This window comes from Nuphar pumila, chromosome 2, assembly GCF_984573655.1.
Source record: "Nuphar pumila chromosome 2, dmNupPumi1.hap1.1, whole genome shotgun sequence".
Taxonomy (NCBI): Eukaryota; Viridiplantae; Streptophyta; class Magnoliopsida; order Nymphaeales; family Nymphaeaceae; genus Nuphar; species Nuphar pumila.
In genome coordinates, this window is record NC_143250.1 from 97,397,477 (window position 1) to 97,425,333 (window position 27,857).

A 27,857-nucleotide genomic window follows, 5' to 3' on the forward strand; every position below is an offset into this window, starting at 1 on the left:
AATGCCCTCTGAGGCCGTTTGGCACCCACCGCCTCACGAAATAACGGAAACCTGAACGGTGTTATAACGAAATTACTAAAATACCCTTAACAAGAGTCTTACCATTTATTGCCGCCGTCTGCGTGGGTGGTGGGCCCATCGTCACCGGGCGGAACTTTTATGGAAGGCGTCTCTCAACCTAATCATTAAAAAATGTGGTGGGCCCACTTTTTAGATTCACCGCGGAACTTTTTTTTTTTTTTCGACAGAAAAAAAAACTGGGGTTAGAGTTAGACAGACCCCTGTACAATTATATCGTTGAGATTCGAACTTACATATTCTCATCACAAGGTGACGTGCACTAACAGCCGATGAGCTTTGGGTCTTGGGCTGAGGGCCTCTACCCTTTTGAAACTCCTCGTCCAATAATAGCCCGTTGTCTCTGATAACAAAGCCTACTACAGCTACTTGGCACTGAATCGATTATTAGATTAATAGCCCGATTGAGAGGGTTGGTTCCAGCTTGTAACCATTATACAAAACCAAAAGTTGACCACCATCAAGAGATTAAGTTGTTTTGACATTCGAGTGTATATATATATATATATATATATATATATATATATATATATATATATATATATATATGTATGGGATCGTACCACATTGTTGCTGAATCAAAGTTAAAACGTGCTGACCATCCATAACGTGCATTGATAGACCATTGGCATAAAAAAAAATGCAAAAAATCACTTAATTTTTTAGCCAAAAAGACCTTTAGTGACATACTAAAAATGTCAGTAAAAGTCTCGCTAAAGGTCTCACCTTTAATCGCGCTTTCAGTGCACCACTAAAAGCTGAGGGCATTTTTTAAAAAAGATCTTTAGTGGCCTACTAAAAAAGCCATTAAAGGTCCCAGACCTTTAGTGGGATTTTTAATGGAGCTTTTAGTACGCCAATAAAGAGTTTTCAATACAAGTTTTTTTTTTTCATTGATCGTTTGGTCGTGCATAAGTTTTGTATTTTATTCATTCATTTTTATGCATGATTCATCAAAAAATTATATTAAAAACTCATTCTTATCAGCATTTTTGATAAATTGCTTTAAATTGAAAATAAAGGAAAAACTGTATATTTAAACCTTTCCTTGCATTTTTTTGAGTTTTAGTTAGTTTAAAATTTTCTAATGTGTAGTCTAATTAGATTATAAGTGTATTAACTAATTTTAATCTATTTAGAAGTATACCTTTCTTGAAAACATGTTTTTCTAGAGGTACCATTTTTAAAATTCTAAAAATTAATTGGGCCTTTTTAGAAAATACATTTTCTGACCTAATTTAGAGTTTAAATAGAATTTTTTTAGCTATAAAACATGTTTTTTTTTCTGAGAAAATGCAGGCCTCTTCTCTTCCTCCTCCTTCTCGTTCTCCCTCATTTTCTTCCTTTCTCCTTTGTTTTCTTCTTGCTTCTAACTTTTTTCTAGTGTCGATTCTTTTTACCCCCTCGATGGAGGCACGTGCAACTCAAAGGTAAGACCATGTTCCTCTTCTCAACCCCTCTATCGAAGGTAAATCGTGAGGTTTGCTACTTCTCTTCGTAGTTATATTAGTTTTATTTCTTTTATAGAATGCATACATCATATCATTGCATATAGTTTTGTTTATTCAATGCATATATAGTTTAGTTGAGTTTCATTTTTATCATTTGAAAATCTAAAAAGAAAATAAAATAAAATAGATTAAAATATTTTAACCATTTTTTTATTTTAGTGTAGAATAATATTATTTTATTCAAATCGATAGATACAACATAGAGTAATTCTAAAATTTTAATAATTTTTAATTTGGTTCATGTTAGATTTAGGTTAAGTTCCCTCAAATCATATTCTTGTAATTTTGATATTTTTATTTTTATTATTATTATTCATTTTTTTAGCTAGCTAGATTTCTATAATCGTTTTAAGTCTTTTTAGTCTTCAGTTGCTAGATCTTGTTATTACATGTTAATGTTTTGTTTTTGGTTAGTTTATTCCTAATTAAATCATGTTCTTTGTGATATTTCATCAAATCAATCAACGTTTCAATTAGTTTTAGTTAATTAATTAGTTTTTTTCTTGAATTTGGTAGATTAATTGCTTAGATTTTTAATTAGCTGAATAAGTTAGAATTAAAGTCTTGTTTAGTTAAAATTCAATTAGTTTTAATTCCAAAACTCTTATTTCAATTTTTAGTTTAAAAAATATTGTTATTCATTTGATTACCATTTTTCTTAATTATAAATAAATTTAGCTGATTTTTGTTTTTTCTCAATTAATTCCAAAACTCTCTCTCTCTCTCTCTCTTTTGCAACTCTTATGTCCCTGCAGCCCTGCTCTCTTTCTCTCTTGATTCTCTCTCGACCTACGCCTTTGCCCTTTCTCACAACAAACAACGACAAGTCGGGCCCCACAACAACTTCTGTAGTGTGCACAAGATGAGGTCTACTCTTTCTTTCTCTCTTGTGTGTACGACATAAATGCATAATTGATGATGTAAGAATTAGAGTTTTAATTAGCATTTAAGGCTTTGTGTGTTTTTTTATTAACATTTAGGTTTTTAATGAAATTGATATTAATTAGTTATTTTTATATTTTTTTAATCAACATTATACATGATCCATATGTTTTATTTTAGTTAGAAATTTGAGGGTTTTGTTATTTTTTGTTTTAATTAGTATATGTATAAAAAATATTAATGATCTTTGCTAGGATTGAGTTTTTTTTTTTAAATAGCATGAATATTTAATTAAGCTTTAGAGTTTTTGGTATTTTTTTAATATTATTTAGATTTTATTTTTTAGATAAAATTAATATTTAATTTAGATAAATTTGTATTTTTTAATTAACATTAAAGATGATTCTACATGCTTGAATAGCCTGAATGCATAACTGATGATATAAGAATTAGAGGTTTGATTAGCATTTAGGTTTAGCACTGTTAGTGTTTTTTTAATTAGTATTTAACTTTTTAATGAGATAAATATTAATTAATTAATTTTATATTTTTTAGTCAACATTATACATGATCCACATGTTTAATTTAATTAGGAATTTAAGGGTTTTGTTATTTTTTATTTCAATTAGTTTATGTATGAAATATATGAATGATGTTTGTTAGGATTAAGGTTTTTATTTATTTATTTTAAATAACTTAAATATTTAATTAAGTTTTAGATTTTTTTATATTTTTATTAGAATTTAAATTTTTTATTTTGTTTTTAAATAAGATGAATATTTAATTTAAGTAATTTTGTATTTTTTTAATTAACATTAAACATGATTCTAAATGCTTGAATAGCCTAAATGCATAATTAATGATGTAAGAATTAAAGTTTCAATTAACATTTAGGTTTAGAGTTTTTATCTTTTTTTAATTAGAATAGATGAGAATTTTAGATTTTTTAAAATTAACATATATTTATTTTTTTGTTTCAATTAGCATGTATTTTATGGTTCTCTGTATTTTGAGTGGTTTGTACTTTTTTTAATTATTTATAAAATATTTATAATGTCCTTTGTAGATTTTAGAAAGATTAACAAATCAATTGGTTATTTATTTGTAAAATGTTTATGTTCTTTTGTTACATCTTGCTAAATGCATTTCAAGGTTGAAACTTGAGCTCAAATTGCATTATTCATGAAAAGTACTTTTTTATTTTTATATCAAAGAAAGTTAAATTTTGAAGTATATGTGCATATTATTATGGTACTCTGTGGTTCTTAAATCATTTTATTTATTATTAAAAACAAGTTGTTTAGTTTCAACTAAAGTTGCTCTTTATGAATATGATACCCTATAGTTCCTTAGTTTATTATCATAGAAATTATTTTTCTTTTTTATTGTGCATTTATGCCGACCCTAGTTTAAATTCTTGGCTCCATGTGCCATTTTTTGAAAATTATTGCTGCCTTTGAAAAAACAACGAGTTTGTTTCAAGCAACTTAAGTGAGAAAGTGTTGAGTTGGAAATTTGACGTAATCTTTTTCCACCATGAATGAAACAAACATCAAATCATCGTGGTAAATCATGGTAAAAAAGTATCAAGTTGGCACAAGTGAGCCTCAATTTTTCTCACCGCCTATCACTTTCTATGCCACAATACTTTCATACCTCCCCCCCTTATGAAAGCTTTCACGTGGAAAGACTGAGTTGGTAGGATTGTTTTTCCCATCTCATGTAAACTCTTTCATTTACATGGGAATGAAACTAACCAAGCCTTAAATTTGGGTTAGTTTGACTAGCACAATAGACACTCCCTTCGCATATGCATGTCTTGGGTGACACGATTCTTACATATATTATTTTAATATTTTTTAGTAATATATTAGTAAAAGTATATTTTTGTATATTAAAAAATAAAAAATAGGTTTTGATTGATTAAACTCTTACATAAAAGACATTGTCGTATCGCCATATCTTATTTCCAAAATAAATCTTATTTAGAACTCATGGCCTCCTGTTAACTTGATAACTTTCACAAATCACCTCTAACAGATGTTCAGGATCTGATTTTGATTCAATTTCTAATACTTGCATCCAAAAATATGGTTCTGATCCATTCCCAATTCGGAACCTTTCGTCCCTGCTTATTTTAAAAATAGCAGTGGCATTTATGAAATTTTTTTAATCCACAGGAGCTTAACTGAAAAAATCTTAACGATTATGAGTTATGGCATTTCTTTCGTAAGGGTATTTTAGTAATTAACAGCGTCCGGAAGAGATCTCAGCACCAACGGGTTTCAAGGGTATTTTGGGAGCAAAGAGAAAGAGATATATACGCCTTTTCTTGAAAAGTTGGGGAAGTTTTCGTCATTGTGCACAACTATATCGTCCCCGCGCTGGGGCCCACCATCCAGACTGTCGCCTGACAAGACCCTTTACTAATTCCAGCGGTTTCACGTGACGTCATCATCGACGCCCAAGGCATCAGACGTGCGTGACGGAAGTAAGGATCGGACCCGAACCCGCTAATGATGGATCCTTAGTCCTGACCTGGACCAGCCTACTGGATTCGGAATAAGGTTCGCAAACTTGGTAGCAGAACATAGTCACAAATATTGGTGATATTTTGAAAAACTAACATGATTTTATTTTCATATTATCGTGACATTAACACTTTTTACGTTCTGATATTTTATGTTTTTATCTAAATTTTTATGTATTCTTTTATATTTTAAAAAAAATATATATATGTTGCCATTGTTCTTGGCATTGGTCCAAAAACCAAATTTTTTAATTTATCACAAGGTTTCCTTTGATAAAAAATCATGATACCGATGTTTATGATATTTGGTGTCAATAAATTGGGTTTGGTTTTCACACCCAAATAACCAATTACCATTTGTGTAGTAAGCCTGCCTCTGAATACAAGGGCGTGTTTGATTGCCTCCAACCTCATATCCAATGTGATCTGAGATCCTAGGATCTTTTATCCACAAACGTCTAACCCAACCTCCTCCTATAGGGATGCAAATGGGTCGGATCTATTGAAGGTTTTGCAATTTTTTGCTGTTCCAGATCCAATATTGATCTGAATCCTTATGTATTTAGCTGCTCCGGACCGGGATCATTGGTATCCCTACCCTCCCCCACCCCCTCCTCAAATTGCACCTAAGATCCATGTATTTTGCCCTGACCCATTTGCATCATTGAGGGTCTTCAATTGCCAAAGGTTGGGCCTAGGGATGTAACAGTTAAGATTCAGATCGGATATGGGCAAAACCATATTCGACTAATCAGATGTCTGCTAAATAAATTTGAATTTTGATTCGGACTTGGACAGTGACAAGCTCATACTAGATCCATTTTTTTACATGTAAACAGATTCGGATATCCATCAATTTTGAATATTTCTTGGATTGGTAACAAAAAATCAAAAGCATATCTGCATCTAGTTATAATCGGATATTGTTTTAGCTTAGCAAATGCAACTAAACGAAATGGAATTCAGTCAGGTGTAGGATAAAATCCAGTTCATTGACATCCTTGGTCCACAACATAGATTGTATTGCATTTTCATATCATGCACAACTAAGCAAAACTAGGCACACTAGACCGTAGGAGTGTAGGGCACAAGTCAATATGCCCTTAAGACTTCTTTTCTTTCAACCTTTTTTGGGTTTCTTATAAGTCATTATGCCCTTAGACTTCTTTTCTTTCTACCTTTTTTGGGTTTCTTATAAGCCAATATGCCCTTCAACTAATGCATTAAGAGAGCTGACAACATACACATCATGCCCAACTAAGCATAATTAAACAAAAAAGACATGACAAGCCATCATGCCCTTCAACTGAGCTATGTATTTTTATGGTTTTGGAGTGCTCACCATAAGCACCATTTTTATGTAATAAGAAATACTCACAAGTTGCTTCTTGTTCTTGTCCATGCCAAAATGAAGGACCACTTACTGAGCCATTGTCCTTTGCTTCAGCCCAACACTTTTGTCTTTCTCCTCTTTGTCTTCAAGTTTTTTTCACCCTTGCATCATCCTAGCACTTTTGTCTTTCCCTTCTGTCTTCAAATTTTTTTGTTTTTTACTCACATACCATGTAAATCTGGATGCAAAAGGTAAATGCATTTTTACACATCAATATATCATGGAATTACATCAAGGCTCACTTGGTATTTTTATCAGGTTATACTGGTTTAGGCGCCACATTATGAACGTGCACAGTTCTACATCACATTGCAGACAATCAGGTGAGCAGGGCAAATATAGCCAAGTCTGCAACGTTTTCCATGTTGAGAATTTTATAGTAGGATGGGATTGAACTATAGAACTAATTTTAAATCTTCAATGAATAAATTCAGAGCTCCACAGTTCTCAGCATACAAACAACAATTTCAAAGGCAAAAAAAAAATGTCAACCACTACATGGAAATGAATTACAACTGTTGAAATGGAAGTGAATGATCAGATAGCTTTCATTCCAGCAAGTTCCTGTGGCTTCTCGCAGACGAGAAATGTGATTGTCATTTGTGGGCCTAATCTTGCAAAGATTGCAACTCCCCTAACAAAAATATCCTTGAGCATCAAAATCTAATCGAATAGAATCAAAACATGAAACAACTTCGCAGTCATTAGAGGTAAGACCCCATAGTTGTCAGAACTCTGAACAGTGGGCTTATTAGGGGGGAATAGTTTATATTGGCCTGGAAAACCTTACTCCTTAATGCAGCTGCATTTTTTAATTGATAGAAACACGAGAATACCAATACACTAATATAATCAAGAACATTGAGTAATATAAATAAGTCACCATCAGCAATACATGACATAAACTTGAAAGCAGAGAGTGCTCACCCTTTGTAAAGAGCCAGGCAGCCTTCCATACGTATTACCTGAAAGAGCAAAAATGAAAAGAAAACTTCAAAATCATTAATAAGCTAGAAAAAGAGTGCATGATTAAAGGGCTGTGTTTAAACAAGAGCATAACTCTTTTGAGTAGATTACTATTATAATGATGTGCATGAAATTCTCACAACTACACCTGATAGGCGCAATGGAATCCATTCCTGTAGATTACAACTTCATTAGACTCTCTTTGCATCATTAGACAGGTTTTGATCATGTCTATAGGTGTAGTCACTAGGGTCCCCATGGTTCCTGCTATGGCACTTGAACTTCAAGGTTCACAGATTGCAGTTAGTTTTCTCTGAAAGAAAATCCCAAATAAGCCATTTAGCTTGGCTCAAACTTACTATTTAAAAGCATCAATGTTGACAATTTTGACAATTACAGAACAAACTAGGCTACAGTTATAGCAGTTCCACTGTACATGAAATGTAGTTGAATTCCCTCCTTGAGACTAGTCCACTTGGTTAAGACCTGCATTAGAAATGAGGAATGCATATCAAACTCACACTACAAGGTAACTGATGAATAGATGTAGGGTACTAAGATTCTAGAGTACTATAAATAGCCATCCAGAAAATGGAACCTGCTTGCTTCCGTCCTATGTTGCAAGCTGTGATGCTGTCAGAGCAGCAGCTCCGGCCATTGCAGGGCCAACTCCCATCCAGAGAGCTGTTATGCCTAGGGATGGCAGTGGACCAGGGCAGGTGCAGGGGACAAGGTCTCCACCCCCGCCCCGTCTCAAAATTCTGCCCTCCATCCCCGCACGGGTTTTGATTTTAACCTCCGTTCCCGTTTCATGTCCTCCATCCCCAGTCCAAATGGGCGAGGGGGAGCAGGGGCCCATTTTCCCCTGGTCCACTGCCATCCCTAAAGAAGGAGGTCGAACCGTCGAAAGGTTATTTAATTATTTTACTAACAGGGATCGGGATGGGGAGGGGAACGCGTAAGTCCATCCCCGTTTCATGTCCTCCATCCCCGGTCCAAACAGGGCGAGGCGGGGCTCCGTTTCCCCCCAGTCCATTGCCATCCCTAGTTATGCCTTCTTCTGACAAGATTTTTTGCAATAATTTGAAAGAATTACCTCCACCCGCATTTGTATTCATTTGCAGTCGCACCTGAATAATAGAACCACTTTGCCATACAGCATGACATAAGAATGCAACCTCTTAGTCCAATGTCAAAAAATAACAAAATGCTGCAGAACTACATTTGGGAAAAATGCATTGTTTACAGCAAATTTACAAACCTTTAGGACTTCAGCTGGATTCATCAATGCAGCTGCAATGGTGCCAGAGAAGGCTCCAGTTGCAAGTTTTACCAAAATGTTTGTGGATCCAAATGACAAGTCACAGACATACTTGCACGGTTCATACAAGCCTAACCGCAGGCCCCCATAAAGAACTGATCTTGTCAACGCAGGACCAAGCCCCAAATATAATGCTCTGAGACCTTCTGCCCTTAGCATTTGTGCAAAAACTTTTCCCTGCAATTTAGCGACCAATTTCAGAAGGATTTTCACTAGTATGGTTGTACAATATCAATGCAAAAGCAGCAAAACAGCAAGTTTAAGAGCTACCATTCCATGATCTAAGGGCCCTCTTTGGCCAACAAGCTGCATTTGTAGTCTGACTTTAAGAACATCTGCAGATGAAACAAGAATATTTACAATAAGGCATTGCAAACAGCTAAAACTTGAAACTTGTGTACGGTACTTGAATTATCAGATGTTCCAATGTGACACTTAAAATGAATTCTGCAGCAAAATATGGAACAAATTCCTTAATTAGTCTACAGTATCTAATGATAAGAGGGGTTCTTCTGATGCACATAGATAGAAAGGTCATTTTGGTATAAACATTCTGGCTATCAACGAATACATCTAACAAACCCATTTGTATTTGTTTATGATCTATGAGTCTGAGACCTCAAGTTGCACAGGATGCTCAAACATGTAGAACTTAGTCTTCTAAATACTAATGTAAACATCACACTAACCCATTTATATGAATATATGCTACTTATTTTTTAATTTCCATTCCCATTTCTTCTGCTGCATCTTTTTTTGCCACCAAGTGATAGTCAATCTAAATGTGCTTTCACCTGATGCATCAGGTAGAATATCAGGATGTTTGATATGATCCAAGTGACACGGATCCAGTTTGAGGTCCTTTTAACCAAGCCCAACCACTTTTATATGTAAATTTGTGGAAAAAGAAAACTTTTAAGCTGATAAACTTCAAGTTTGGTTGCAACATCCAGTCCAAGTTGCGCATGTTCATAGCCTTCCTAGAAGACATAGACGTTGATGAGCATGATTGCATGTGAATGTGTGCGTGCATGTATGTTGAGAGAGAGAGTCTCTATGAAACCTTATACAACAATTACACTGCCATATAGAACACAGTTGCGTGTGAAATTCTGCAACCCGAGCATTTTACTGAAAACATCAAAGTAAAAGATCTCATAAAACTGGGATTACAAACCTAGAGGATGAGTAAAGCCAGTTGCTGTAGCAACTGTAATTCCACTTGTTGAGAAGTGATAAGCAACATACGACAATGACTGAAAAGGACTTATGCTTTCATGTTTCATGTGAAAACTTGAAAGAGGAAACACAGAGATTACATTTTTAAATGAATTGATTTTTCATCATGAAATTTTAACACATTAAACACATCATTAACAACAGAACATAAAAATAGTCACTAAGAAACCGATAAAGAGATAATAGCATTCAGTGACAGGACAATCTAACTTAGTTGTAGATCAAGTAATAGATTTTCCTTTTTCTTTTCTTCTCTTGCTTTTTGCTGATAAAGAAAGACCAGGATCAAAGAATGCCAGGTTGTGACAATCTTGGGTTAGTTTTATAAGAGATAAGATACTTTTAATCAAAAGCTACATATGCATTGACACATGCATGCGTGCATACATGCACACACGAAATAAAAGCTAGATGTAAGTCATAGGTAATAAGACAGTTCCTTACGTATGTTTTTGTATATCTTTAAATTCTTATCTTCAATTTCCACCAAAAATTGTACCTATGTACCATAACCACATATATCACTCTCATTTATATTTTCTCAACAAGGCAAGATCTCAAGATACTATCAAATTTGAAGAATAATAAGAAGTAACACAATAAATAAGAAAAGAATAGATTTACACTATCTTTTTAAATAAATGCAAATAAAGGTACAAAATCTTTTAACATAGAAAAAAAAGTAAAGAAGAAAAACAATGTTTAAAATTTAGAAAAAAAACTATAAAGTAAAAATGAGCTGAAAATGAGCTGAAAATATCGCGATAATATCACAATTATCAGATATTGCAATGTGTTCAAATTTCCTATGTCATAAAAATGTCATGATATTTTACCTATTTAGTCCCTTTTCACAATATCATGTTGATATTGCAACATTTTCAAAACACCGCTGATATCTGTGACACAGTGCACACATAGTTGAGTGAGAATGAATCTGCTCCTTTTGTTCAAACATCATCAAAGACATCAATGTCAAATGAGCCAGTGCCCATGTGGACTCACAGTGTACTGAAAGGAGAAAATGAAAATAAGTGGAAGAATCCAGGAGCTGTAGTGATGTAAACCTTAGGAGATGGAGGAAAATTCTCAAAAAATGGCCACTTTGGGATGCAACCCTCAGGGAAACAAGGCATGAGCTAGGCTCAAAACAGCCATATCCACTTGTGCCTAGGCTTGGCCGTGTTCAGAACAGGGCTCAAAAGTGGGCCTGGTTCTAAATGCATTCAGGCCAACCACATGCCACACCCATTAGAAAGAACTTGCATCTTGCTGGAGCTAAGCTGACTCAAGCCCGAAATTTGGGGGAGAAGTCTGGCCCGTCACTGCCACCTCGCCAGACATCCAGGCCTAAGTGAAAAGACTATGAAAGTGATGAATGCAAACACTACAAAGAAGGAAACCATGCTGTCTGGTGCTACAGGCCAATGGTGTCTTAACACGGACCAATTAAGTGAAGGTTCAAGTTCTGGAAGGAGGATCTGAAACCCGAAAAAATGCTATTAGGAATGGGAAATAAGAATACAATTGCAGCCAATGACAGAGAAGGTGTTGATATGAGTTACAGATCCATCTAGTTAATTTTCCTTCCCAATCCCATATTTTTGGTAATACAAGTACTATAATTAGAGATAGAACTCAACATGCCATCACCCACATGGCCTTAAAATCAACATGGAGAAATGCCAACACCCAACAGTGATGCAAGGTAGCATGTTATAGGCTTATAGCTACTTCTATCTAAGGCCAATTCCAAGACTTTGGCAATTTGATCCAAACAGAACTGGAAGACAGTTTCATTCAACCAGTTGCTGTCGATACTTATCGGGGGAAAAGAAAGAGAGCAGATCAAGTGATCTGGCATCCTCACCGTCCACAATGTACACAAGGACCATGAGGTCCTTGTGGGATGAAGCAATGGACGGTGAAGATGTCAACTCACTTTCTTAAAGTGATTTGACAGATCGCCTGATCTGTTCTCGAAAAGAAAGCCGCTATTGGTTTTGATCATTTCCTGTCATTCCTGATAATTGTGGAAAATCTTGAGAATCCAATTAGTACGTCCCAATCCACGTTGATCTTAATAAAATCAAAACTTTTAAGGGGTGTTTGGAATATTTGGATACGATCACTTGTCCAGAAAAAGTGGGATAAGCAGCAATTCCATTTCCCTACTTATCCCAATCCTCTGAATTAGAAGGACCCGCGTCCAAATTCCCCAACAAAAAGAAAAGAAAAAGAAGATCCCAACAAAACATTCACTAGAAAAATGCGAGATTTAGAGGAACTACCGAGCAGGAATACAACATTCCACCACCTGGAAAAGTCGCAGAAAGGCGAATACTATCATATGGGTATCTTGAATTTGGATCAAACGATGATTTTTACGGAGTACCAACATCATTAATCCAATGGAATCTACGCATATATACATCAATCTGAATAATCCCAACTACATCACCCTCCATTAAGATGGAAAAAACTCATGGGAGAGATGCTCAAACGAAGAGAAAAGGAGGCAAACAGTAAAGTGTGGTGGAAATACCTGAGGTCGAGGGGCTTTCTGTAGATGAACTCACCATTGTTCTCGCGTTCACCCTTTGCCTCTGAGAGTGAGAGAGAGGGCTTTCCGCCCTTTGAAATCCCAGAAACATGGATCCCATCATCTGGCATACGATGGGATGCATCCTCCAACCAACTGCTACATCAGTCCATACTCACCTGGATGTAGTTGTGGACTGTGGACTACGTTTAGCCGTTTGGATTTATCAGTTGGACGGATAGGATCAAACTACAATCAATCTTAGTCATCCAACAAACTGCTACATTAGTCCATACTCTCACGATCTGGACTACATCTGTCCTTCTAGATCTATTAATTGGACGGCTAGGATCAAGATAGATCCTTTGGAGGATCAGGGTCCTTTTTGTTCAGTTTCTCTTATACAATAAGTGGTTGCAGAACGCCCGATTATAGCTGATGACAAACAAGGCTTTCTACTGCGCTTTTGCCACCTGAAAAGTCCTCCCATTATCATCAATGTTTTTTGTTGCATTTTTTTTCCTTGACACTTTTTGCCACGTGGACATGCCAATTATGACGACTTGCTTGGCTTTTTTCTTTTTTTAAAGGCAAACTGGGGTTAGGCAGACCCCTACCAGTGGCAGTAGGGATGGCAGTGGGGCGGGGCGGGGAACAAGGTCTCCACCCCCGCCCCGCCTCAAGATTAAAACCTCCATCCCCGGCCGGAATGGATTTTAACTTCCACCCCTGCCTTCATCCCCATTTCATGTCTTCCATCCCTGGTTCAAACGGGATGAGGCGGGGCGGGACGGGGATGAGGCAGGGAAAAGTGGCAGGGATTGTGGCGTGGCGGGGCAGGGAAAAGGGTACTTCCATCCCCATTTCATACCCTTCATCCCCAGTCCAAACGTGGCGAGGCCCCGCTTTCCCCCGGTCCACTGCCATCCCTACCTACCAGTTATACAAGGATGCCAAGTGCACTAGCTTCTCCTCAGTGGCGGAGCCAGGAGTTTTTCGTTGGGTGGGCAGACCTCGGGTCTCGGGGACAATGCTATGGTCTTGAAGGACGATCCAATTATTCGGATCAATGGTGGAGCCAAAAAATTTTGGTTGGAGGCACAGTCGTTGGTGAAGAGATAAAACTTAAATAAGTCTTTGAATTATATTGAAATCTATTGGTTATCAATGTAAAAAAAATTAGCAAGGAACCAGAACATTACGCTGCTTTCCGAAAGCAGTTTCTAAAGCTTAAAACGCACAATCCAGAACCCGATTGAATGCAAATTCGAACTCGGAAAGTGACAGACGCGGGTCTAGATTAGGTGGAAGCTTAGGGTGTATGTGATATCGCTGCCACGGGAAGACATAAACGTGTCAGCACCACTTGCTGATTGCTGTCCTGGGCGAGTGCTCGCCACCTAAAACAAACTGCATCTAAATGACAATACATCACGGACAATAATATCCAAAACAGATTGCTGGATTAAAAGTAAACATACACTTATTTTCTGTTTGTCACACACCAGACAAATTAAAACACACATAGCGGTAGGCATTAGCATACAAGAGTTAAAATCAGATTCTTTGTTTCTTTACGAAATATTGCTGGAGGCACAGTATTTTTTCTTTTTTCGGTTTCAAATTCTGGGGTGGGCGACTGCCCACCCATGCCCACCCCTGGCTCCGCCACTGCTTCTCCTACCAGACAAGCGGAGCCCCAGTTGGCGACTTACTCTGCTTCTTATCCTTAAGAAGTTAAGCCCTCAGAGTTTTGCGTTGTTAGGAGGAGTTAAATCCCAGGAGCGAGTAAGTACCGTGGCTAAGTGACAATCACATGACAACATTGCATGAGGCCCACAGCTACTTAATGCAGGCTCCACATGAAATGTGATCGCCTGTGTCAAATAGTCAAGTCATGGCACTTAGCCGCTCTCTGTTAGGAGTCACAGACTAATTAAGTCCATGATAAACTATTCTAGACAAAAATGCCTTATGATCGTGTGGACTAATATTATCAAGTTCTTTATCACGAGGGTTTATTCTAAAATCATGGCTGCCTTAAAAGCTAAATCTCAAATCCATCCCTACTTTTATCTTTATTACCAAAACATTTTTACCCTTATGATGTTCACTTTTGATGTCTTACTTCTATGATTTACGTGGTTAATAAGTCAAATATAATGGGCAAGGATGTCAAAGGTCCAAATTTGGGTCAGATTTCTTACGGAATCTTAAACCATTTGGTAGGTTTCGCCAAAGAAACAACAATGAGATGTTTGGGTCTGGGCCTAACCAGACCTGGTTAAAACAAAACCAGATCCCATCAAGGTCTAATGGTGAGAACCGATCTTCTTAATTAGGTAAAAATTTGATTATCATGTACAGTTCTGAAATCTTAATCGGATCTTAGATTAAACTCAATTCTGGTTTATAAACTTCTAAACCAGGCCCACTGGACTATTTGTCAAAAAATTATGGAGCCTGCCAGCTACACAAACAAACGCGGGACTATTTTTTCCATGCTTTTCTGGAAGTTTCAGGACGATTTCTCCCCAGTTTTCCGTTGAGATAAATAGTCAGCCGACTATTTGTCGGCCCCATCGAACACGTTCTAAAGGTGTTATTTTGAATTCAAGTTTAACATCTCTATCTATGTCCTTTTAGAACAGTTCTCTTTCTTTGAACTTCTTGGCATCAACGTGATAGGAGGCAACAATGTAGAAAAATTTTGCTCAAGAGTGGAAGGACAAGCCATCGCAACATGACCATGTTAGTGATAGGGTATTTGCCCAAATGTGGCAGAAGAAAACTTGTTAGAAAATATTCTTTCATAAATGACTGTGCTGATCATGAAAATCATTTTCCTTGGTAGGTTCTACATGTGTAAATGGTTAGGATTTGGGTTGGATGTGACCAATACCAGATCTGAATAATTGGATGTCGGTTAAAAGAATTCAAATTCAGATTCAGATTTGGATGGTGAAAAGCTCATATCAGATCTGATTTTTTTTACATGTAATTGGATTCGGATATTTGTTGGGGTTTGATAACCAAAAACCAAAATTCTATTGGCATCTGATTATAATCACATATCTTTTTGGCTTACCAGATCCAACTTAACAGAGTTGGATTTGGTTGAACATCGGATAAAATCCGATCCTTTGACATCCTTAGCAGGTTCTATAAGGAATCACTCCGTGACCACCCTGTTACTGGTTTTTCCTTTGGTGCCAAAGGTAGCAGCAGAAGCAATACGATTGAACTTCTAGAGGCACTTTTTAAAATTTATGCGAGCAATTTTCTCATTGGAAATTTTATCATCTCATCTCTACAAGTTTAGTTTATCAAAATGACTGATTAACAATGGTGTCAAAGTTGAAAAAGCAGGTGGATACCTAATAGAAGGTGCCGCATTGTCGGTTTGAAGGCCATGGTCCTTCTCTCTTCCGTCTTAGTGAGCCTGGATATTGTGAATTTTCTCTTTGAGTTTGATGTGTTTCATTCGAGTCATTGAAGCAACGGGCCGGGCCGGGCTACAATCGGATAATTTCATTGTGCTATGCAATTCCGAAGAAATGGCAAGATATGGATAAGAGTTCTCGCGGATCTCCCTATTACCGGGAAACCTACAGAAGTGAGAATGGGAAGAGAAAAAAGAAATCCTACAGGTTGGATTGCTCGTGTATCCACGGGACAAATCCCATTTGAAATGGATGGTGTGAGTTTGTCAAATGCTCAACAAGCCACTACATTAGCGGCACATAAACCATGTTCGCCAAAGTGGTCATAACGTAATTGGTTTGTATTTGTGCATCTAGAAAAAAAAGTACCGAACTACTCCCCAACCAAGTAACTCACGGCTTGGCTCTTTAAAATCATTCACTAATATAAAACCATCCAAGAGGTCTAGAGTTCGAATTTTACTACCTACAAGTAGGGTGGGAAACAAGACAAGCTTGCATGACTTGGCTTGAATCGCCTCATCGAAACTCATTTAAGTCCTTAAACTTAGCTTAGCAAGCCGGGCCACAAGCTGCTTGTGAAAGTCACACAAGAGGAGCATGAATACAAGTGACATTGTTGGGACATGTGGCTTAAATAAAGGAGGTCAAGTGCTCAAAACCTATTATTATATTAAAAATTTTGTTTAACGATCTCGCTCGAACTCAACTCACCTAGCTGGTCATGTTATAAGCTCAGGCTTTGTTCAGCTCGCCACGAGCACATGGCTGGTTTTGGCCATAATGAGCAGAGCTTGAACAGGCCAAGCACGGGCTTGTTTTGTTCGTTTACCAGTCCTACCGCTAAGATGGGCATCTCAAGTTTGGCTCAACTGGCTCAGGTTCATCATCAGCTCAGACTTGGATTGGAATTCACTTGGGTGATGTTCAACCCAAATCCAAATCTGTTTAGCATAAACACAATAAGTTTGGATTGATAATACCTAAATCTTACCTGAATTTAAAACGTTGGAGTCCCTAAACAGATCCTGCATGTATGGGATGGTTACCAGGTTTGAGCTAAACCTTGTTGTAAAGAGCCTGTAAGGAGCACAGCAGGGATGGAGATAGATGGTTGTGACCTGAAATATCCCTTAGGCAAGGTTCTCCATTATCAAACAGAATAAGCTTCGCCATACATCTGTATGCGTGCATAATATATACACACAGAGAGAGCATGGGACATGCACACAAACACACACAGAGATTTGCCAAATGTTGATAAGCATCCTTTAAAAAAAAATTCCCATCATCGTGTTTTAGAGGATTCAGTAGTTCATTATTTGATATATCAGACATAAAAGCATCAGTTATATCATAGCAGTAGCAGTTCGCTTTAGAATTATACCAGAAATTGTTGAACCAGTCAAGATCATCGCTATAGACTCCATGAACCCATCTAAAGCAGACTGACTCCCCATAGCAAGTTAAGATCCCATGACCTGTAACATATTTGTCTAATGCTTTCCACACTTGGTACATGGCAAATTGTCAAGAAAATAAAATGATATGAAGAAATATAAAGTTACTACTACCTCAGGTATACTCCTGTACCAGTGGCTATGAGTCCTTTCGTGCTTCCATGTCATGTTTTGGCCATGGATTTAATGCTTCCTTGATAGCTTGAGCCTCTGGTGATGCCTCCCATGCTAGCTTCTCGGCCTCTAAAACAGTTACCTTGTCATCTAGAGAAAAAGTAACAAAAATTAGCTATGAAAATGCAATCAATATTAAGGATTCAATGACACAAAAATTCTACAACAGTCCCATATCCTTGTCCTGATTAACAGAGTTTCACTTTCATGCTCGGTATATCTAGCATTTTTCACAATAAAAAGACAAAACAACAATTAAAAAAGTTTGGGTCAGATAAATGGACAGGGTAAAGGCACATTATCTAGACTCATAGGTCTTCCTCTCGAATTCCACTGGGGCTATTCCCCGGCTTCTTTTAGAAAGAGAAAAAGAAAGACAAGAAACTCATTTCATGGTATCCTATATGGTGTTATCTTAAGTTCTCTTTCAAAATGTAGTTAATTCACTTATTTATCTCCTGCCTTCCCTAATCCTTTTATCATTGGCAAAAGAAAGGACTATTTGAAGTGTTCGAACAGCAGAACAGATTGCCGTTGTTCACCAGTACATATATCATTCATTCAAGCAATGAGTTTAGCTGAAAGAATTTGGTCATAAAGCAGGGGAAAAAAGCAGATGACACTCACATGCAACTGCAACTTGATGTACTGGCTAGATCACAGTCACGACAAAGGGAAGAAGGTCGATAACAATCATATGCAACTGTAAATTGATGTACTAGCTGGAACACAGAAACAAGCAATGAAAGCTTCTCAACTTGATTGAGGCAATGAGTAGTTTAGCTGAAAGAATTTGGTTGCAGAGAAGGGGAAGAAGGTAGATGACATTAACGTGCAACTGCAACTTGATGTCCGGGCTAGAACACAGCCACGACAAAGGGAAGAAGGTCGATGTCAATCACATAAAACTGTAAACTGATGTACTAGCTGGAACATAGCCACAAGCAATGGAAGCTTCTCAACTTGATTGAGGCGATGAGTAGTTTAGCTGAAAGAATTTGGTTGCAAAAAAGGGGAAAAGAGTAGATGACAATCACAAGCAAGTGCAACGTGATATACCAGCTAGAACACGGCCTCAGCAAAGGGAAGAAGCTAAAGGACGACCACATGAAACTGTAAAGTGATGTACCAGCTAGAACACAGACACAGGCAATGGAAGCTTCTCAAGTTGACTGCCTGACTTATTTTGAATACACCAAGGCCTTGATGGCATAGGTCCTCGTTTTTTGTTGTACAACCTGACAAACAGAAATATCACTATAATTTCTTAGGAAGGAAAGCATTAGTTCTTCAGTGCAAGACACTGAGTTGTTAGTTTGTAAATAAGAAGGGCCTTTTGGTTTCTAAAGAATGCAAGCCCGGTGCTTAGTATGTCAAGAAGCATTCTCTTAAGCATGAACCAATGGTTCAACCTAAAAGCAACAAAGAGCCAACAAAATGCCTAAACCAAACTACTGCCTTTCCAGTACAAGGATAATTTAAGAAATAAATTTGGCTACAAGATAAAGCTAGGCTCCACCAGGTTCTCAGGTGGAAAACAAAGCATAACAGACTTGGATCAGACTGCATATGACACTTTAATATTTTCCAACTTCCCAACATATGCCACATTCCTGTCTTCCCACTTCCCTGGACATTGTCATTTCCAGCAGTCCAAATAGAGGCTTTTTTCACCTTTACAAATAAAAGAAGTCTGATAAGGGAAACAAAAGACTGGATTTATAAGCACATGTCGGAAATCAATAGTCCATGAAAACTAAAACCAAAAGGCCCTAAGCTTAAAAAAAAATCCCATATGGCAAACTCCAGTCAGCTGAAACTCATAATGTCTACTGAATACCCAAAACTCAAACCCCGTCTTCTAGATCTGGCTTAAACTTAGATTGTTGGGCCCAGTCAGATGGATAGCATACCAGTCTGACTTTGACCAATAGGCTGGTCAAAAACTACAAGGTCACATGCATCACTAAGAGTGGCTCGTATGCAAATCAAAGAAATTCAGTTGCATTTTTTTATAACATGCATTTTTTGAATCATGATCTATTGAACTTCGGAAAAAAGAGAGAGAAGAGCAGATGAAGCCAATCATCAGGCAAAAAATTTCGCAACGACATACTGTTCTAAATATGGTTGATTGCATCCTAAAGAGCACGCCAAGAGAACAGATACTAAATAAGGATCACTCTCTGCGTCAGTCTTTGAGAAAGAGTCAAGTGAATACTTTCCCGTAAGATGTGAGCTAGGTATGCTTTCAAAAGCACCTTTCAATCCAAAGCAGACTATATTTAGGTGATTCTCTTCTTGAAGTTTAGTAGCCTAAACACAATGCTTATTGAACATCAACATGATAGATAAAAAATGACAATAAATCCACTGAAGTTTGAAATTCTGGGAAAGGAACAATGAAATTCTCCAAGTTTCAGTATAAATTGAAGAAATAAAGAATAAAGATGAAAAAAGAAAGTTCATTGAACATTTTCAGTGATGTTATATATCAAATTAGATTTTAAAAAAAGCATAATGGCTGCAGGAAATCCATGTTAATGCAAAAGAAAAGAAACATATCATATTCAAAATTCAATTAACTACATAAGTCATAAGTCTTTACACAAGTAGAAAACTGAAAAGACCATTGCAAGCTTGACATGAACTTCTAAAAATATGAAAACCTTCTGCATTTCAAATTCACCCTTAACCAAACCTCTTATGAGCAGGATCTAAATCACACCCAAGAACAGAGCAAATCATAAACTATGCCTTCTGATAAGAATTAAGAAACACGGTCACACTATTAAAATTGACTGAATAAAAAGAAAAAGGAGGGTTCTCACACAGAAACCAGTCTTGATCATGAAATACTCCATTGATGCTCCACACAATGCTGAGACAGTGGCAATCTTTATATACCAGTCCAAAAACTTCATGATTGAATGAGAGACAGATCGATGAATCCCTCCTTTGTTCCTGCAAACACAACACCCACAAGCAGTCAGCTTTTCAATATAATGAAAATCATTTAACTTTCACTGGACAATATCCACATTTAAATGGAATAAGATCTGCCAGAAGACACTTTGCTAGAACAAGCACACTACAGAAAACCCATCAAAGCCACAAAGATTTCTTGCCTTAAGGCATGCAATGATAGAAGCATACATGCACATGTTCTAAAGTAAATATGAATCCCTTTCGTGGTGCAGGAAGATATAAAGCCGTTTGTTCTACTGATGTAAAATATCACATGCAGCAATTCCCAAGCATTACAATATACATAAAGATGAAGGGTTACATTTTTAAACTCTGCAATAAAGTAGGTATTAAAAATACCTACATACTATGAAGATATGATATGCCATCTTGCAACATGATAATTTAGGTTGTGTATGGATAATGTGGTATGGACATCCCATTGGATGCAGGTATCCAACTAGATGGACTTCATATTTGGTTATGGTGCATGGATTTCACACAGAATTTGAGCAGCACATCTCATTTCAATGACGAGGTTCACAACAGTGGTAGAGTTTGCATCTCACACAAAAACCTGAAGCTCTAGCTAGCTTCTCTGAGACAAGTCCATGCATTAATTTACTGCATAGGGCACAAATTTCATGTACAACACTTAACAGCGGTAACTTTTCTTTCATACTTTTGATGAACACTTGCACAATAACTCATAGACTAGCACCATCTCTCCCAAGTCGTGTCAAACACTCATAACGTGTAGTGGGTTTGCTTCGCATTTGTAGGCTCACTCCAAAGACCCAGAAATAACGAATAATGAGACAATTCATTTATTGACATTTCGTGCTCATTTCCCAATTTCTGCCTTGTTATTCTAATCATCCGGTAACCACAAGATGATCCACAAGAAAGGTGGCAGGATTGAAACTTATGGCCGGCCTTCCCCTGCCCTGTTGGGTGGAGTTGAGTAGTAGGGTTAGCACCCCTCATTGCCTCTGTCCCCAAAACAGATGTATTGCACCCAGCATGTAACCATGTCTCCCCCACCCCTTTTTTGGTTGCACACCATTACCAATCGTGGTAACCCCGCAAATGCTTCGCTACACGAGCATTAAAAACAAGAAAGACTCGCAGGCTCGCAGCGCTATATGAGACGAGCTTAAAGAAGGTTGCTTTGCTCGTATAGCAAAACTTTGTTTGGTCGTCCAGCTACCGAGCTCAAACACCAATTTTTGCTCTAAAGGTTTTGATTGTAGCTTTGTGAGTGCTTTAGGCTTTTCTCATTGGAAGCGTCAGGATTTACAAGGCATTATGGAAAGTGGGTTTTTCTCGTTGGAGAAGAGATAGGTACGTTGAGAGCTTCATTTGCATTTTTTTTATTCTGCAGGTTAATATACTCAACGGGCATGAATGAGAATGAAGCAAGGGTAGAGGATAATGGTCAATCAAGGATGAATATGCCCGAGCCTTAGTTTGCTAAGTAGAGTCCGGAGTTAGAGAATTAAGGGACATGGATGAGAACCAAGGACTAAGGAATTTAGATGAGAGAACCAAGGCTCGGATGACATCTCGTTACTTGAGTGGAGATGAAAAAGGTGGAACCAACTAGATAGACTTTGAAATGGTGAGCAGCTACCCGACAGCCTAGATGTGTGTTTGTACTCAAATAATTTTTTAACAACAATAGAATTCGCTTTGTCTTGTCCATCCCTACTAAAAAGACTCCTCTTCCTATTGATCAGTCTCAGCAGTACTCTTTCTGGGTTTTGAGACCATCTCATGAATGACCTAGTTCATGTTTCGGGGTTCTCATTCCATCACTTTCTCTTAACCATCAAGTCCAGGGCTCGAAAGCCAGAGCTGGCTTGAAAGTTATCCATCATGACCACTCCTTTACTCGCTTCTGTGAATCTTTCTCCCCGTCAGAAGCTTCTCTTACTTATGGTAGGTACTAAATCCCCTATAATAAAATTGTGAAAAGGAAATTGTTGATTTTGAAACCCGGTTATATCAAAGCTCACAGAATCCATTCGCAAAGTATATGAAAGAAGGACAATCATTAAGAGAAGTGTAACACTGCTGTCGCCCGGCTGGGGAGGTTACAGAAAGAGGAGAGTTGTTGGGCGGTTACGGGGAGAGGGGAGTGTTACCCCTCTCCCTCTCCCACGAAAATGAAAAGTGGGAGAGGGAAGGGGGAAACGTTCTCCCCGATTAAGGAAGGAGATGGGTGAGGTGGGTAACATATACCCCTCACCCATGGCTATAAAAGCCATGGGTGCTCTTCCTCTCTCCCCATTCGGTTCATCAGCCTGAGAGAGAGAGAGTCTCAGAGGGAGAAGGAGAGGAGGAGGCGCAGCCACCGTCGGCCACAGGTAAGTCCCATTCCCTCTCTCTTGTTTCCTTTTCAAAGAACAAGACGCCGACAACTGCGAGGTTGTCGGCGAGTTGCAGAGACGCAGGGATAGGGAAAACCCTGTCCTTGCCTCTCATAAAAGGGAGGTATAATAGAGAGGGTTTCCCTCTACTATCGCTACCGACAATCGGTAGGTTGCCGGTGACGAAAAAAAAAGAGATGACAAAGGGGGGGGACAAACTGTTAAAATATGGTATGCGTATGGCTCTAGATCCAGATCCATACGCACGTTATGTTTTAACACATGCTCAATGCCATTTCATTAATGGCATTCCTGTAATTTTTCTGTTATCTCAGCTATTGTATATTTGCCTATTTATAAAGCTTAGGGCTGGGAGGTTGGGTTAACGTGCGCCGCCCCCAGCCACTGTGAATCTCCCTCCTCTCTCTCTCTCTCTCTCTTTTCTTATTTTCTGCAATGAAGGCTGAACCCCACACAGAATCTTATATGGTATCAGAGCGCCAGGTTGCGGAACCCTACCAGACGTGTGTTCAGCGAGATCTGAAGATTTCTGAAGGAACAGTTTTTGATACACCTCTTCGTCCATTCTTCTTCCTTCCTGGTAACTTCTGCACTCGTTCATTTTTCTGATTCTTGTTCATTCCTCTTCTTCACAGTACTCATTATCATCACCATTTGTCTCTCTTCTTTATCATTAACGTCTGCAACATCATTAACGTCTGCAGTTTTCACATTTAACGCCCCTCTTCGACATCAACGACTACAGTTTTCCTCTCTTTGATTGCAGTCTCTTTGATTGCAATCCCTTTGATTCGTGTTCTCCCCCTTTGACTGCAGTCTCCTTTTGATTGCAATCAAATCTACTGCAATTTTTGAGTATTTTTTGATTTATTTCCTCTTTGATTCCTCTTTGATTACAGAAGTTTCCTTTTCTATTACTGTTTAATGTTTTCAGTGCGACGCCTATAGGCAGGTTATAACAGTCTACAATCTCGACCTAAAAAAAAAAGGGATTTACGTCTATTAGTATCACGGGTGCATCCCTTATTGAAGTTCTATTGATTGATTAAGTGATCTTCAATTTTCTTTTCTTTCTCTTCATTCGTCTTATTCGTTTATTCGTTGTCCCATTGATATGGATTACTCTTCGTCATCCACCTTGTCCTCCGGTCCCTCTGCAAATTTCTTGAGTCAGCTTGTTACAGAAAAACTTACTCACTCTAATTTTTTGACCTGGAAGAGACAAATACTTCATTTTATACGGAGTCAGGATCTCGATGAACATCTGGATGGTTTGGTTCCTATACCACCACGGTTTATTTTGCAGGAAACCACCAATGAGAAGGGTGACACAATTACTATTTCCTTTAAGAATCCAGAGTATACAACTTGGAGGAAGCGGGATCAGTCTTTGGTTGCTTATATTACGTCAACACTATCTCAAGAAGTGTTGGTTACTCTTTCAGATGATTGCACTGCGGCGGATCTGTGGAGTAAGTTGTCTCAGACATACTCTCAGATATCAGAAGCTCGAGTTATGTACTTAAAAAATGAGTTTCAAAGTTTGAAGAAAGGCTCCATGCCAGTCATGGAATACATAGGCCGCTTGAAGAGTATTACTGACCAATTGGCGATTATTGGAAGTTCTATTTCAGATAAAGATAAAGTTCAACAACTCCTCAATGGATTGGGCCCTGATTTTGACATGTTTACCACAGCTTTGTCATGCCTTCCTCACTTGCCTACTTTTGACGATCTTCAAGCGAAACTTCTCCAGCATGAGATGATTATGAAACAAAGAGCAGAAGAAAATGAATCAGTTCATTCTCATTCAGTTTTGGCCATGAACACTTCTGTCGGTTTTGGACGAGGAAATGGAGGGCATCAAGGAGGCAGAGGCCGCAGACGTTTTGGGCAGGGAGGTCGTGGTATCTTGCCTACACCTAATATTTCTGGTGTTTTTAATACAAGGAATCAGAGGAGAGTGCCCACTTGTTTCTTATGTAACAAAAGACGACATGTGAAAGCTGATTGTTGGTTTAATCTACAAAATAGAGGAAAAATAAACAAAATTGAAAATAAGTCAGCTACTACTGTGGACACGAAAGCGCCATCTACAGATATGCAACAACTTTTGTTATCAGCATTGTCACAGATGACGCTCAAGCAAAATGAACAAGGCGAGTGGTATGTTGATTCCGGCGCTGCCACTCATGTTACGGGTAATGCCGGTAAGTTATCTCACTTATTGCCTTATTCTGAAAAAGGTAGTATAGTTACGGGAGATGGAACTTATCACTCCATTAGTCATATTGGCAGTGCACATATCCCTATGTCAGAGTCCTCACTTCACTTGTCCAATGTTCTCCTTGCTCCTAATATTAAAAAGAACATTGTTTTTGTAGCTAAGCTTGTTAACGATATGAATTCTTTCGTCGAATTTACTCCCTCTTCTGTTTATGTTAAAGATCTACGAACGAAAGAGACATTCGCTAAGGGGGAGCGACAAGAAAACATGTACGTCTTCAAGGAGATTCTCTCAATGTCTTCACCTTCAGCCCCAGTCCTCTAGTTGAAGTCGTCCAAGCATTCTTCAGTGTCTTCGCCTTCAGAGTCTTTGTTTTTCCCTTCGTTGGAAGTTTTTAATTCATCTCATTGTAATAAGCCAGATATTTGGCACAGTCGTTTGGGCCATTGTAGTCGGGGTTTCGTTGAAAGTCTTGTATCTGATGGTCTTCTTCCAAAGTGTAGTTATGTTCATTTTTAGATAATAATAAATGTTCCTCATGCAAACTCTGCAAAAGCCATGTTCTTCTGTTTCATATTATTAATAAAAGGGCTTTAAAGCCATTTGAGATTATTTGTTCCGATGTTTGGGGACCCACACCTATTCCTTCTCTTTCTGGTAGTCGTTACTATGTTATCTTTATTGATTCTTATTCCCGTTATACTTGGATATATTTCTTGAAACATAAACATGAAGTTTTTTAACTATTTCGGGAATTCCATTCGATGGTCAAAACAAAGTTTTCCTGTGATATTATGCATTTACAATGTGATGGTGGGGGCGAGTATTCATCAAACGAGTTTATTGCCTTTCTTCGGGATAAAGGAATAAGTCGACAGGTTTCTTTCCCTCATACCCCTCAACAAAATGGGGTTGCGGAAAGGAAACACAGGCATATTGTCGAGAGTGCGATGAGCATGTTACATGATAGCAATGTGCCCGTTAGTCTCTGGACAAAAGTTTTTCATACATCTGTTCATGTCATAAATCGTCTTCCTATGGCACTTCTGGATCAGAACTCTCCATATTATACTTTATTTGGGCAACATCCCTCTTACGATGAGTTGCGTGTTTTTGGTTGTGTATGTTATGTACATATTGATTCATCTCTGCGAAATAAGTTTCAGGACAAGGTCGTTAAGTGCAGATTCGTTGGGTATGCGGATTGTTAAAATGTAAACTGTAATATATATATATATATATATTATTTAATATTATTATATTTTATTTTATTATTTTCTTTTTCTATTTTTCTTTATTTTCTTTTTTAACATCTAGTTCAATAAAAACTAGATATTTGATCCAGTCAAGTTCCGCAAATAGCTGTTGGACTATAGTCCAACAGCTATAATAATAAATGTTGTTGGACTGTAGTCCAACAGCTATATTAAGAGACGTTGGAATCCAACGTCTCTTTTGGAGAGCTCAAAATGAGCTCTCCTCTCTCCCACTTTTTTGTATATATAGGGGTGAACCCCTTCAATGTAAATCACCATGCTTCTTAAGCATTTTGTTCATGAATAAAGTATTATTTATTTTTCAAGTGTTCTTCCTTTTATACCCTTTCAAGGGTCATGCTTGTAGTGTCTCCAATAGACACTTGTTTGTGAGTTATTTGTGCATTTGTTGAAGACCACCATTTCATTACATGGTATCAGAGCTACGAAATCCTTAGATCTTGAAGTGCTTCCGCCTCGATTTCTGTGCCACATTTACAAAAGGTGTTTCATCACCTTGTTCTTGGCTCAAGAAGATTTGTTTGAAGAAAGGCGAACTTGTGCTACAAAAAATTTTGGTTTTGTATCCTCTCTTATTCTTTTGTCTACTCTTTTTCTTTTCTTTTTATTTTTCTCTCCCTCTCCTCCTATTTATTCCTCTCTTACCCTTGTAAAAGATGGATGACAATGATAAGATCACCATCATTCCTATGAAGCTAAATGATACTAACTATGTAATGTGGGCTTCGATTATGAAGCACCACATTTGGGGAAAAGGTTTATGGGGTATAGTGGATGGTTCCGATTTGGAACCTAAACTATCTCTTACCAAAAAAGAGGGTGATAAAGAGTTTCCTCTGACGGAAGAAGAGAAGACTAAGGTGTTAGCCACTTATGAAAAGAAATGGAAAGAATGGAGGATAGGGCATGCAAAAATTATGTCATGGCTCATCAATAGCATAGACATTAAAAAATGCTCTAGTCTAGCTAAGTTTGAGCATGCCGATAAGGCTTGGGAATACCTCAAAAACATGTATTCCCTTAAAGATATTGCACATGTATGCAATTTACAAGATAAAGTTCGGACAATGACTCAAAAAGATAAAACTATTCGAGAATATTATAATGAGTTGTCCGAACTTTGGGAAGAGTTGGCTCTTCTTGAGCCCAAATGGCATTGTGCCGAAGACATCGAGCTTCGCCAAAAGCAACTCGATATGGAACATTTCTATCAATTTGTGAATGGTCTAAGGCCGAAGTTTGAATCCACCAAATCGGCCCTTTTACATTGTGGAAAAATTCCTTCTATTGTTGATACTATAGAAGAGCTCACTATGGAGGAAAATAGACTTAGAAAAAGTACTCCAAAAGTTGATGATGACTCCGTTTTAGCTGTATCTAGACCGGGGAATCATACTCGTACTTACAAGCCGCCTCATTTTGGAAGGCAAAACAACGACTTTGATAAAAGAAAA

General features: G+C 37.6%; 2 protein-coding genes across 6 annotated transcripts in view; both read right to left on the minus strand.

Moving 5' to 3' along the window:
• Positions 1–6,087: 6,087 nt before the first annotated feature.
• Positions 6,088–12,576, minus strand: LOC149846303 (mitochondrial uncoupling protein 1-like). Of its 3 annotated transcripts, XM_089997932.1 has the most exons (8): positions 12,466–12,576; positions 8,952–9,016; positions 8,622–8,858; positions 8,457–8,506; positions 7,797–7,846; positions 7,509–7,673; positions 7,322–7,359; positions 6,811–7,028 (listed from the first exon to the last, which is right to left on the minus strand). In XM_089997932.1, exons 1-5 carry the CDS (start codon positions 12,572–12,574, stop codon positions 7,840–7,842), a joined length of 468 nt encoding a protein of 155 aa, XP_089854058.1. In that variant the 5' UTR covers positions 12,575–12,576; the 3' UTR covers positions 6,811–7,028; positions 7,322–7,359; positions 7,509–7,673; positions 7,797–7,839. The 3 variants fall into 3 exon arrangements, with proteins under 3 accessions (XP_089854059.1, XP_089854058.1, XP_089854057.1); XM_089997933.1 differs by lacking the exon at positions 6,811–7,028 and adding an exon at positions 6,088–6,572 and having other exon boundaries at positions 7,322–7,673; XM_089997931.1 differs by having other exon boundaries at positions 7,322–7,673.
• A 4,575-nt stretch (positions 12,577–17,151) lies between these two features.
• The window catches only part of LOC149846304 (uncharacterized), a 28,888-nt gene continuing 18,182 nt past the window's right edge, over positions 17,152–27,857 (minus strand). Inside the window, exons 5-7 of one of the 3 annotated variants that reach the window (XM_089997936.1) lie at positions 20,371–20,503; positions 17,480–17,629; positions 17,152–17,386 (exon numbers count right to left, since the gene is read on the minus strand). In XM_089997936.1, the coding sequence (XP_089854062.1) occupies positions 17,505–17,629; positions 20,371–20,503 (258 nt within the window). In that variant the 3' untranslated portion in view covers positions 17,152–17,386; positions 17,480–17,504. Of the gene's footprint in view, positions 17,630–20,370; positions 20,504–27,857 lie in introns of all 3 variants that reach the window. The other 2 variants (XM_089997937.1, XM_089997935.1) reach the window with 2 other exon arrangements.

Excerpts from the sequence above, each read along its gene's own strand:
- LOC149846303 (XM_089997933.1), bottom strand. The coding sequence starts at position 12,574 with ATGTTTCTGGGATTTCAAAGGGCGGAAAGCCCTCTCTCTCACTCTCAG. Across the intron at positions 9,017-12,465 it reads AGAAAGCCCCTCGACCTCAG|ATGTTCTTAAAGTCAGACTA; the intron begins GTATTTCCACCA and ends TTTCATCTGCAG. Across the intron at positions 8,507-8,621 it reads ATCCAGCTGAAGTCCTAAAG|TGGTTCTATTATTCAGGTGC; the intron begins GTTTGTAAATTT and ends TGTATGGCAAAG.